Source organism: Acomys russatus, chromosome 20 (genome assembly GCF_903995435.1).
Source record: "Acomys russatus chromosome 20, mAcoRus1.1, whole genome shotgun sequence".
NCBI classification, from domain to species: domain Eukaryota; kingdom Metazoa; phylum Chordata; class Mammalia; order Rodentia; family Muridae; genus Acomys; species Acomys russatus.
In genome coordinates this window covers 53,807,488-53,821,163 of record NC_067156.1, presented here as the reverse complement: position 1 = coordinate 53,821,163, position 13,676 = coordinate 53,807,488, and the positions used below count along the sequence as shown (strand labels likewise).

The 13,676-nt window shown below is 42.1% G+C and overlaps 1 protein-coding gene across 4 annotated transcripts in view; it reads left to right on the top strand.

The window, feature by feature from the left end:
- Spire1 (spire type actin nucleation factor 1) overlaps positions 1-13,676 on the top strand; it is a 116,726-nt gene that overhangs the window by 71,010 nt on the left and 32,040 nt on the right. For all 4 annotated transcript variants that reach the window (XM_051163495.1, XM_051163492.1, XM_051163493.1 and 1 more), the window contains exons 5-7: positions 7,040-7,117; positions 8,905-9,069; positions 13,405-13,491. In XM_051163495.1, coding sequence (XP_051019452.1) covers positions 7,040-7,117; positions 8,905-9,069; positions 13,405-13,491 — 330 coding nt within the window. The remainder of the gene's footprint in view (positions 1-7,039; positions 7,118-8,904; positions 9,070-13,404; positions 13,492-13,676) is intronic.

Below are 13,676 nucleotides of genomic sequence, written 5' to 3'. Positions count from 1 at the left end.
CTACAACTACATTTTAGGATTTGAAAGTTTGGCTTTTCAGAAAATCGATTGTAAATGTTTCCAATCTCCCTGTCTCTCATCCAGCAAATACCAAACCCAGCTGTGTCACAGTGCAGACTACATGTTAGCTCACACTGAGATGCTTATTAGTGATCCGATTTCTGCTTGAATAGATTCAGAGAAATGAAGCCGCAGACATCTGTCTCTCCCATACTAAAGTGCATGTTAGTCAGCTCTTGCCCTCTCTTGGCCTGTCCCTCCCTCGGGTCCGTTGCCAACATTTCTAGCAATACAACTGTGATGTTTAAGTTGGCTTGACATTTATTTCCAGTCCTAAAGTGGATCTGTATCCCTCCAAATGGTGAACACACCACTTTTGGACACACAAAATCACACCAGATGTCTCTGTGAATGGTAGCCATTTGTTCATCTTAATTAGGCCATTCATCATTCGTCACCTTTGAGCTCCTCGTTGCTGCCGTGTGCTTTCTTTGGTTGTAAACGCTGATGAGCATGCTCACTTTCCCAGCAACATTGAAATACTCTCTGCCCAGAGTACCCCCTCATCACTGCCCCCCACCCCACTTTAAAAGTGTTCCTCAAGAGCACTCTGCATAAAAGATCATGAAAGAGCTCTTCCAAGTACCCATGTGCAGAGAAAATGACACATGGGTTGAAATGGCTACCAAGACGAGAAGACAGTGATCTTTACAATGCAAGAGAGACTGTTCAAAGGGGACACACACATGTGATCGGACACTGAACCCAGTGGAAGGAATTGTACTCTTGAGTATTTGGGGTGTGTGTGTGATTTACAAAGTACATTTTATTTATTTGTTTTTGAAGATGCCCATAACCAAGTATGCTAGCATGGAGATCTTACGATTGCTAGCTGAGAATGGTTTCACCAGCAATGGCAAGAGTTAATTGGCATGTGTGGACTCCCAATTAGAGCTTCCTCACCGCAGTCCAGGCATAGGCTGGCATCTGTCATTACATTTATGCAAAGAAAAAAATTCATTCAGAAGCTAAAATAGAATCAACAAGAATACAGAAGCTCATCTCTGAAATAAGACCAATTTTTAGTTTACTTTCAATTTCTTTTTTTGTTAACTAGAAAGGCAGAAGCTTCGGGTCACATATTTAATCAAACTTGTACAGTTGCAGTATTTATAGACTCACAGCGATTTCATGGATTTGTTTTGAATCAGGACTTTAATCTCATGAAGACATTAGAAAGAGGTACCATCTGGTGAAGCCAATCTGTTAAGAGTGAAATTTTGGTGGTGAAATATGGGTTCATAATCACATTTTTCACTACTCATTTTAATCAGCTTTTTCCCTCTCCTGGCCTGTCCCTCCCTCGGGTCCATTCCCAACACTTCTCGCAAAACAACCGTGACGTTTAAGTTGGCTAGAAATTTATTCTCAGGCCTAAAGTGAATTATGCAAGTCATTACATGCACTCAGTCAGCTCAAGCACACTACCTATCTGGTTACCAAGTCTCTGCATATGCACCAGGCTTCCTCTTGTATTAAAATCCAAAGTTCTTTTATATTTTTGGCTTTGAGCCTAGTCTTTATTGGCTGAGCCATCTCTCCAGCTCCAAACGTTCTTTTTTTGCTCTAATCTGCTCTGCTATGTTATTTTGGTTTTGGAGAGAAGGTTATGCTGTGTAGCACTGGCTGTTTTGGAACTCACTCTGTAGATCAGGCTGGCCTCAAACTCAGAGATCGGCCTGCCTCTGCCTCCCAAGTTCTGTGGTTAAAGGTGTGCCACCACCACCTGGCTAAAAGCTAAGTGTTCTTATTGTGACCATTCTACAGATGACAAAAACAGTTGAGAATTAGATAAGACATGTGACGTCACACAGCTGGAAACATCTGATAACTGTGTGTGTGTTACTGTAAAGACACATAAGCACAGCTAGAAGGTCGGAGAATGTTGCTGGGTGCAGTGGCGCATGACTTTAATCCCAGTACTAGGAAGGCAGATACTGGCAGATCTCTGAGTTTGAAGTCATCTTAATATACATAGTGAGTTCCAGGACAGCCAGGGCTACCCAGAGAAACCCTGTCTTGAAAAAAAGAAAACAAAACAAAACCAAAAGGCACAAGATGTTCTTGGGCCATTAATTTAAATTACCCTTAATATTGTAAAGAACAGGTCATTTTTCTTAGCAGTAAGGAGGCGGGTGCTTGATCAAGGCGTATTTTTAAAAACCTACATTAAGTAAGAAGCGTGTAAGACAATGCTTTCTTAAAGGGTGAATGAATAGAATGACCAGATAGTGGGGGAGGAGGTCCCCTCAGTCTTAGGCCTAGGGGAGGGGAATAGGGTGAAAGCTGGAGAGAGGGAGGAATGGGAGGATACAAGTGATGTGATAACAGTTGAGATTGTAATCTGAATAAGTTGATAAAATTAAAAAATGTTTTAAAAGGAGGGAATAGAGAATGACCATAGCAGGATTTAAAGCAGTAGTGTTTGGAGTCAGTCTGCGTAGTTACTGCTTCTCATGCCATTCCACCACAGGACTAAAGGTCAGGGAAGCAGGAATTACATGAACATAGTAAATCATGACTTTCAGTTGCTAGGCCTCTGCTGCACCTGTATAATCCGGCCTTTTGCTCTGCTACACCTCCTGAATTTGTTATCTTTTGGCTTATGGTTGCGCAAGCTGTAGTGCTTCCTGTGGCATCGGCCTTTAAATGACAAGAAGAACATGATAGAAAAAACTTCGTTTCTGTTGGACCTGAGCAACCCCATGCTGACCTCTCAATTACATGTGGGCAAAGGAGCATTGGACTACCAGTCCCTGATGATTTCTCTCAGGCGTCGAGATTTCAAGCCAGTTCATTTTGATGCTGGTTGATCTCGCTGGCCTGATTAATACTGTAATCATATCCAAACACAACGGGTTCTTTTCTTGGTGACTGCAAAGCCAACAGCTAGAAGGTCAGAGAATAGAGGAAGGTTTACTGCCTGCAACCAGCCAGGAGACCACTGTAGTTGTCTGAAAGCCTCAGACAGGAAGCATGCAGATGTGTTCAGAAAGCCTGTGTGTGCTTATGTACAAAACCATTTGGGGTGGACACAGCGCCTAAGAAGTAGGTTACTGGGCACCGTTCAGTTTAAGAGGGAAGGGTGCTGGATTCACCCCTGCACTTGTTTGGCTCAGTGCTATAAGGCACATACACACCACCTTGAAGTAAGTGGGATAAGAACACTTCTGCGGGTGTCAGCTTGTATTATAAAGACAGCCGACAGGAACTCTTATGGGCACCCTTAACTTTTTCCAAGAAATCTTTAGCTGAAACTAACAAACAAACAAACAAAAGGATACTTTAAAGGTGTGTTCACATACAAGCTTGCCCTTACAGAGCCAAGCTCATGTGACATAACTACTTCATTCTTCTGTAGATCTTAGCAATGAATTTCTTTTTTGTTATTTATTGGCTGAATGTAACATTTAAACACAGTATGAGTTCAAATTAAGTATTTTCCTGAACAAGTACATATATTTCTACCCCAAATTCTCTCATAGGATTTTGAATTTAAAGGCCAGAGATTTCCTCTGAATAATTTTCCCTCAGATTGAATTTACTCCAGTTAAAGTTGACTTTATTAAAGTGCTGGGATTACAGGAGTGCGCCACCACTTTAAAGTGTTTCAATTTATTTATTGAACAAATGCTAAGAGCTAACCTTGTACAAAGCACTGTTCCTCATATTTGAGAATCCATCACTGAACAAAGTAAACATTTACAAATGCTGCTCTCGTTAGAGGAGGTAGACAGAAAATGCACAAACCCATGTATCACGCAGGGCAGGATGGTCCCTGGCAACTGTAGACTGGGTTAAGTGCTAGAGGCCAGGGTAGGGCTGGTGTCAGGGTAGGCCTACGGAGAGCATGACGTTTGAGAAGGAGTCTGAAGGCCAGGAGAGGATCCGTGTGGTCAGTACCTGAGGTGAGTGCTGCACACAGAGGGAGCCCTCAGAGCAGCTGCTGAAGGCCGGAGCAGCGGGAAGTGGGCTCCTTCCCTCCCAGTGGGCTGCGCAGGGCTGTGAGGTGGGGTCCCAGGGTGCCCGGGCGCTGCTCACCTCCTAAACCCATCTTCTTGCACCATTGTGAGACTCTTTCAGTCAATACAGTAATATATACTCTCAGCCATTGATCTTTTTTGCAGAGAATTTCAACAGCACCAGGGGAACCAAATACAGGCTTCTGCCCACTCGGCTGGGATTTTGATACTTCGTGGAGGTTGCACACTTCAGGTTTTAGTGTTGACTCACCAGAGATATATTTTTTTAAACACCTAATTAAATTCTAGGGCATCAAAAAGCAGAGATTTTGAATATCAGGAATACTGTTCACCAGGTTGGTATATCTTAAACGAAGAATCCTGATTTAGTAATAGTGATTTCTATTCAGATTTTGATGTAAGGTCATGCCATTTTCTGGAAAGACTAGTTAGTAATCATAAATTCTATTCTTTTTCCTTGTGTGTGACTAGAATTAAAAGTATTCCTGAAAGTTTCTTTTAACAAAATAGGTAGAACTTGAACCTACTTCACGAGCTGTTTTGTGAGGACTGTCTCAGCCAGGGTGAGGTGGGACAGCTGCCCAGTCTTCTCACCACCTTGCAGACACCACCCCGCATATCTGAGAGCCTGGGCTGCATCCCTCTGTTTCAGGCCTGCTCCGCACTTGTTCCCGAGGCCACAGACATGGGACCAACCCTTATGAGGCTCAGTTCCTCTATAATGTGGAGTAGGGTAGACATGGGTTGTCGCGTATTAGCTGCCAGGACCCTACTCTAGGCAAGACTAGTATACAGAATATCAGGAGCCAGGCTTCGGATAAGCAGAAGGCTTAGAGCTGAGAAAGCACAGGAACCATCTGAAACTCTGTGAAGTTGCTTTTCTGAAGAGGCTGCAGATGTAAAATTGAGTATGCTTAATTTATTGTGATTTAAGTTTTGGTATATTCTATGGTATAATGAATTATGATTTGTTGTACTTAGGAAATTCAGGGAATGATGCTGGGTCCCCTATTTTTATGCAAAGCAGGGTGTCAATAATTTAATGTGGCACTTCTTTTAATACTTAGAAAGTAAAGAGGTGAGTAGTGACCAGAAGATGGCAACTTGGACAAGGCCACAGACATAAAGAACAGCATGGGTCTTCTTACACCGTCTCAGAGGGCATCTTTACTTTTAAAGAAATTGTGTAAATATCTGAAATAACTAGAAATGGGTTGGGTTTTTTTTTTTTTTTTCCCCTTTTGTTTTCCCCTAGGGAGAGAAGAATGTATTTCTTATATCACATCTTTACTGTTCAGAGTATTTTTTTTCCCCAGCATTAACACTTCTTTATTAGGGTATTTTAAAAGCTTGTGGTGTTATCTTCATTTTTTCAGATGGATAATATGAGATGTTGGGAAGCTAAAAATAAGTGGTTTGGAAATGTTTTGTTTATACGTCATATGAAACAAGCTAGGTTTCATATAGTACATTTTATATATATATATATATATATATATATATATATAGTACATTTAAATCCCATCTCTGGACAAGCAGGGCAATAACCCAGGCCCACGTAAAGTGTTAAGATGAAATTGCTGTTAGGAGGCTTGGAATACGGTGGGTTTATAACTAACTTCTAAATATGCTTTTCAAATTGTTCCTTACATTTATTTGTGTGTATGCACATGTGGGTGTGCGCTTGCATGTGCGCATACACACACTCATGTGTGGAGGTCAGGACAACCTGCTAGAGTGAGTTTTCTCTTTCCACCATGTGCATCCTAGAGATCTCAGGTCATTGGGCTTAGTTAAGGCATCTCACTGTCCCGTATGCTCTATTACTCAGTACTTCTTACAAGTGGCAAATGTAGGCTTGGTGCTATTTAAAGGCATTTTATTAATTGAAGTTTATCAATAAATTGCTTGATAAATATTGTTAGTTGCTTTTCCTGTTGCTGGGCAACATACCTGACAAAAACAACCCGAGGAAGGAAGGTTTCTTTCTCCGTGTGTGTAGTCAGTCTGTCACGACAGGGAGCCTGGCAGCAGGAGCACGAGGCAGAGCTGATTATGTTGCAGCCACATTAGGAAGTCCAGAGATAGCACACACCCCTGTGTGTGTGTGTGTGTGTGTGTGTGTGTGTGCGCGCGCGCGCGCGCTCACTGGCACACTGCTTTTCTCCCTGCTGTGTCCTCTTGGAACACCAGCTTGTGGAATGGTATAACCCACATTTAAAGTAAGTTTTTCTACCTCAGTTACTCTAATTTTTAAAACCACTCTAGGACATGCCAAGAGATTTGTTTCCATGGTGATTCTAAATCCCATCATGTTGACAATCAAGATTAACATCACAAATGCACACCAAGCATCCATAAGTTCCCAAGCTCATGTCAGCTCTGTGGTGGACTTGCGCCTCAGGAAGGCTAGAGGGCAGCCACAGATGAGTGTGAACTTAGTATGAAGCTAAGAGCCCAGATATGTAGAGACTTTGCAGTAAAGGGAAGAAAGGCGCGCCTGTCTGAGGAGCTGCTTTCAATTGAACCTGGTATCTGCAGAAGAGGGGTGGGCAGTGGAGGAGGGAAGGTGTGGCATTGCCCAGGCCAGAGACTTGTCTCATGAGCCATGCTGTTTTCAGTTCATGAAAAGAAGAGAATGGGCAGAGCAGTGGTGGCGCATGCCTTTAATCCCAGTACTCGGGAAGCAGAGGCAGGTGGATCGCTGTGAGTTCAAGGCCAGCCTGGTCTACAAAGCAAATTCCAGGATAGCTAATGCTGTTATATAGAGAAACCCTGTCTTAGAAAAACCAAAAAGAAAGAAAAGAAAAGAGAATGTACATTAAAATAATTAAAATCAAGAAAAGAAAATAACACTCATGAGATTTAATTTACTATCTCCATCATTGGTACTTCTGTCTATACTTTATCTAAAGATAACTATTTGGAGTTATAATTTAAGAAAGTAGCTTAATACAATTTTAATATTGGTTTTCAAATTTTATTTTAATCAATAGAATCTCAAGAAGATTCAAGAAATGGAAAAGAGTGATGAACCTAGCACAGATCTGGAGGACCTGAAAAATGCAGACTGGGTAAGGAAATGGACAAGTTTTCTGATTGATTAACTTTTACAAATAGTGTATGCTTGATTTTATAAGTGAATATTTTCATTATAAAAATATCCTACTTTGATAGAGCTGCTGCCATTGTGACTAGAAATATTGGTATTAATACTTATAATTGTAAATACCTTAAATAATGCTCATGTACTCAAAAATCAAAGCTCTGTGTAGCCTTGGTTGGTGTGACACTTGCTGTGTAGTTTGCCTTTAGACCTGAGTTTAATCCGCGGAACCCACACAGTGTAAGGAGAGAACTGACTCCTGGAAGTTGTCATCTGACCGCCATAGGCATGGCCTGGCACACAGACGCTCACACACATACACACAAAATTCATAAATAAATGTGCTTTTTTTAATTAAAAAAAATTAAAGGTGGAAGGAGAGAACTGACTTTACAGAGTTGCTGATGACTTACATATGTTCCATGGGGGATGGAAGGCACATCCACATCCACACACATCACACCTCATAATAATAATAATAAATCAGTTAGGTTTTGAAAAACAATAATCCAAATTACAGAAATTACTGACCAATACTTCACAAACCTCAAGGGGGGGGGCAGTTCCTTTGGCCTAGATTACTGCCGCTCCTTCCCAACATCAATCAGGTGAATTATCTAGAAAGATAAGAGTGAAAAGAGAAAAAAGAGTAGAGAAATTGGACATGTTTAAAGGCAGGCCATCAAGGAGCTCTGTGCCTAGAGGTACTTGAGGCCCAGCCTGGTGACCTGAGTGCCATCCTCAGGAGAGAGTGGAAATGTACTACTATACATTGTAAAAGGAAGATTGCTTTGGAGGACTTTCTTAGAAATGTAATCATTTGTTTTACATAGAAAAATGTTTGGCATTGCAGACAGGACCTAGGCCCTCACACATACTGACGACCAGCTCTGGCAGGGAGTGACACGCCTGGATGTGGGGCATTCTTAGGACTTGACTTCATAATAAATACATTTAGGCAGCTATTGAAGTCACATTAACTTTGACAAGGTACATTTTAATTAAATACTGTATTGATTGACTTGGCACTAAAGTAGACAGTAGTAGACAGTAAGACAGGAGAACAAACGGATTAAGGAATAATACACATTTTAGTATGTATTATACTAAGTGTTTTGATGTTTCATTTTATTCTCAGAACTCTTGACGGTGGATAGAGCAACTTATTTCTAGATAAGAAAGTTGGTTATAGCATGTAGAATAGATAATATAAAATCATCACTTTGAGCATTGTATATATATATAAAGCACAAGACATCAATTCTTCATTATTCCTTATTTATTATTGATGAGGTGAACTCAGAACAAGTGCCTGTCCCCAGCAGCTGTAACCACAGCAGTGCTGTGACACTGACAGGACACCGGCTAAAGTGTAAGGCAGTGAACTCACCATGTGCAGGGCAGCCTGGGAGCTCTACTGTGCCCAGGAACAGAGTCAAAGCAGGCAGGTACACACACGCGCACACATGCACACTTGGACATACACATGCACACAGATGCACACACGCACCATATGGCCAAACCCAAAGTCAAGGTGTGGGGAATACACCCTTTCGGTAAGCAGAGTCTCAAAGTGGTATATATTGGAGACATGTATTTTAATGCAGACTACTGACTTTCTACCCATCCCATGATATCCTAAAATGTAATGTGTTTCCTTTATTCTGTGTTTTATAATCCACACCCTACCTTGATTCTCGGTGAGTGTAACCATGGATTTATTTATTGGTAACTGTCCATCCTTGGTTCTTTCAGGCACGGTTCTGGGTACAGGTGATGAGGGATTTGCGAAATGGGGTGAAACTTAAGAAAGTTCAACAGCGGCAGTACAACCCGTTGCCCATTGAGTACCAGCTCACCCCTTATGAGATGCTCATGGATGATATTCGGTGCAGAAGATACACCTTGAGGAAAGTAATGGTACGCACTCACTGGTTGCCTGTAGCTGACGTGTGGGCAGTGGGCCAGTCAGGTGGTATTTCTTCTCATAAAACATTTGATCACTGAAGAAAACTTGGAAAATACATTAAGCTCAAAGAAGGAAAGTTTTCATAGGCAAGAGGAATTTTCACATTGCTTTGCCATTTGCGTTCATAGTCATCTTTTCCCTCCCTCCCTCCCTCCCTCCCTCCCTCCCTCTTTCCTTCCCTCTGTTTTCTGGTGGCTTTTATTGTTCTTGTTTATTGAGACAGAGTCTTGCTGTGTTGCACTGGCTGCCCTGGAACCCACTGTGTAGACCAAACTGGCTCAAGATGGCCCCCCTGCCTCTCCGTCTGCTTCCTGAGTGCCCGTGTTTCGTATGCCACTGTGTCTAACTTAATCAGTGTCCTCTCTTGTCTCTGCATTTTATTAGACCAAATAGGCTGATTTCAGCTTATACCCTGTTATACTTATTTCATGTTGAGAATATCTTCCGTGCCATTAGTTCATCCTAAATGGTTACATGTTTTCTAGCTTATGGCATTAAATTAGTATGTCACCATGAGGTATAAGCCGGCTGTTCTATGGGCCCTGTTGTACACATCTTTATCAGTAGCTAGGCACTGAGGCCCTTGAGCCAAGCTCTGCAGAAAGGAGCACCAGCTCATGAGCAAACCCCGGAAGCTCTGGCTTGACACTGTCCCCTGTGTGAACCACTTCTCCCCAGTCCATCTCCTGCCCTTGTCACCTCATCTCGCATTGAAATTGTCACAGAGCCTCACCAGCCTCCTGTTGGCTAGGGTTACAAGAGCGTAGTGCCACATCTTTAAATTTTTAGCCTGCCTCCCCCCCCCCCCCCCCCCCCCCCCACCATACAGGGTCTGTCCTGGAGAAATCACATGCCCTTAAGCGCTGCTCTACAGCTGCCAGGTCTGGTAACGTACCTTCCAGTGTTCAGGAAGTGGAGCATGTGTCCAAGGCCACATACATTACATAGCAAGACTGTGTCAGAACAAGAGGGAGGGAGAGGCAGAGTGAGGGAAAGAGAAGGATATTCTGGTAGCAGAGTTCTCCCAGGTGGAGACTTCCAGTTAATTTATACAATTGTTCAAATCCCTGTTTTGTTGTTGGTCTTCTTTGTGCGGTGCGCTGTGTAAATGAAGTACTAAAGTCTCTGACTACTGTGGGATTGTTCATCTCACTTTCAGTGTTTGTGGTTCATAGCTCTGGTCTATAGTTTGGTACATATATACTTACAGTTGTTACACTTTCAGTCTAGTGTCTGCTCTTGTTTTTCCTGTTAGCTTTTTTCTAGACATCTGTCTTATCTGCTGTAATATTGCTGACCTGGCCTTTTCTTTCATTGCTTACTGTCTGCATTGACATCCTCTTCCATCCTTCACTCTCAGGCTTATTCATGTTACACATTTCTCTTTTCCTTTTTTAAGATTTATTTATTTATTTTATGCATTTAAATGCTTTGCCTGCATGTATGTAAGTGCACGGTGTTTATTCCTGGTGTCAAGGGGCCAGAAGGTGACAGATCCCCTGGTATTGGAGTTACAGATGGTAGTAAGCAACTACCTGGGTGCTGGGAATAGAACCAAGGTCCTCTGCAGCCAGTGCTGTCCCTGAGCCATCCCTCTAGCCCCTCTTTTTAATTTAATGTTTTATTTTAAAAGTAATTAACTCACTGTAAAAACCATAAAAGATGAGTAAAATTAAAATTTTGCTCTATTTTGTATTGTTTTTCTTGAAATTTTATATATTATTTTATATAATATAAAACTAATTATATTATACTAAATAATTAGTATAAAACTAATACTCTTGTAATACCATATAAACTTTCCCTTCTGTTGAATGTGGGGTAAACTTGGTTCTATATCATGAAATATGATTTATATCATTTAAAAAATATTCTCTGTATATTAGTATTTTGCCGGGATGTGTGTATGCCTTGTGCATACCTGGTATTGTTAGAGTTCAGAAGGCGCCATGGATTCCCCTGAAACTGGAGTTATAAATGGCTGTGAGCTACCATGTGGGTGCTGGTGCCTGGGCTGGGATCCTCTTAACTGCTAAGCCACCCCGTGCCCAGCCCATGTACTACAGTTATTTATAGCGGCAAACCATAGTTGAGTGTTTTATTCAGATTATATCTCAGTTGTTATCCTCTCACTTGTATCTTCCGTTCACCCTCCCTCCCTCTTTCATCCTACTCCCCTCCCCTAGGCCTGTGACAGAAGGGGACCTCGCTCTAGCCACACAATTACTGACTCAGTGGACATACATGTCTCTAAGGCGGTGGTTCTCACCTTCCTAACTCTGAGGCCCCTTACTACAGTTCCTCATGTTGTGGTGATCCCAATATAACATTATTTTTGTTGCTATTCATAACTGTAACTTTGCCGCTGTTATGGATAGAATGTAATTATCTGATACATAACTCCCAAGGGGTCGAGACCCACAGGTTGAGAACCACTGCTCTAAGGCCTACTGAACTGCAGATTGTCTAATCTGTGGTTTGAAAGTCAGATACACATGTTTGAAGTAATTCTGAATTCTGAGATTAGAGCTTCACATAGTTCTAAGGAAGCTGTTTTCTTTCTGTGAGCCGGGGCCTCGGGTCAGGTAATTGGGCTTTTCAACCCTTTCGATGTTTGTATTGGCAGAATAGTGTGCATCTCGGCTTTGAAGGCTTACTGAAGTGCAGCCCCAGTGAGTCACAAGGCTTCGTTTCTAAAGAGTTGCTGAAAGGGAAAGGTGTAGGTGTGGGTCTTGTGTGCATGGCAACAAAACAACTTACTTTTATCTGTTTTACTTCAAATCCAGCTGCCTAAAAATGTTTACTTAAGGGCTGGAGAGATGGCTCAGAGGTTAAGAGCACTGTTCTTCTTCCAGAGGTCCTGAGTTCAATTCCTAGCAACCACATGGTGGCTCACAACCATCTATAATGTGATCTAATGCCCTCTTCTGGCTTGCAGGTGTACATGCAGAAAGAGCACTCATATACTTAAAACAAACAAACAAACAAATCTTTATAAAAATGTTTACTTAAGAAACAAGACGGAGTTCTGGGTAGTTTTAAAATACTTAAAAGGAATCACTTCTTGTATATTCGAAGATTTTTGTTGTAAACCACTGTGCTACCAAATATGATCCAGTTTATGTGATTGATCTTATTTTCTTTGAATCAACAATTTGTCCATCTGGAATCTTTTTTTTTTTTTTTAAAGATTTATTTATTTATTATGTATACAGTGCTCTACCTGCATGTACACCTGCAGGCCAGAAGAGGAGGGCATTAGATCTCATTATAGATGGTTGATAGCCACCACGTGGTTGCTGGGGATTGAACTCAGCTCCTCTGAGCCATCTCTCCAGCCCCCCTGGATCATTTTTTATTTCAGTTGGGGCTGCTAGATTTGTTTTGGCAAGTGTTTTAAAAACTTACACCCCAGAAATCCACAAGTAAGGGTCATGACGAATCAGGCTTTGGTTCTTCGGCCAGGTCCTGTTGCTTGCTCTACACACACACACACACACACACACACACTTACTTTTATTTATTTGTTTTCAAGACAGAATTTCTCCTTGTGTATTCCTAGCTGTTCTGGAACTTGCTCTGTCAGCCAGGTTGGCCTTGAACTTATAGAGATCCACCTACCTCTGCTTCCCAAGTGTTGAGATTAAAAGTGTGCACCACCACTACCTTCTTTTTTTTTTTTCCCCCTATTTTTGAGACAGGGTTTCTCTGTGTAGCCTTGACTGTCCTAGACTCACTTTGTAGACCAGGCTGGCCTCAAACTCACAGCGATCTGCTTGCTTCTGCCTCCCGAGTGCTGGGATTAAAGGCGTGCACCACCACGCCCAGCCCCCCCTCTTAAGCCAGGCACTCTCACTCACATGCTGGGCTGGACTCTACTAGGATTGCTGCTGATGCCTGTAATGGGGCCTAGCTATAGGGTACAGGGAGGAAGGGAGTGGTGCTAAGTAGATCTCAGTGCAATTGTCACGGGGGAAGGACCAGGCCTGAGGTGGCAGTTTAGCCTGTTTTCTTTAAAATAAGACTGGGGAACAAGCCCATGGGACCCTGGCATTTTGGATATAGAAACTAAAGGATTGGAAGTTTGGGGTTATCTTCCACTGCACATTGAGTTAAAAAAAACAGCCTGGGGTATACAAGACCTTATCTCAAAAACAACCCTTTAAAAAGATGGGAAAACATGTGTTAAGGTGGCTACAACTGAGGGGAGTCAGAACCCCGGTTATTCCATGTACATTACATGTAACTCCTCTATTCACATGATCTGCGTTTTTGTCTCCTTTTAGGTAAACGGTGACATTCCCCCTCGGTTAAGAAAGAGTGCTCATGAGATCATCCTTGACTTCATCAGATCAAGACCACCTTTAAATCCAGTATGTAACGTAACACTCTCTCCCCAGGGATGGGTGTGTAGCATCCTCCAAGCTTCCCCTTGAGAGCATGAAGCCCACCGGTTACAAAGAAAGAAAATCCCAGATGTTATATTTTACCAATAAAAGCTCTGGAGCCAGATGTTGGGGTGAAAGCCTGCTGACTCAGAGATGCAGAGAAAGCACCC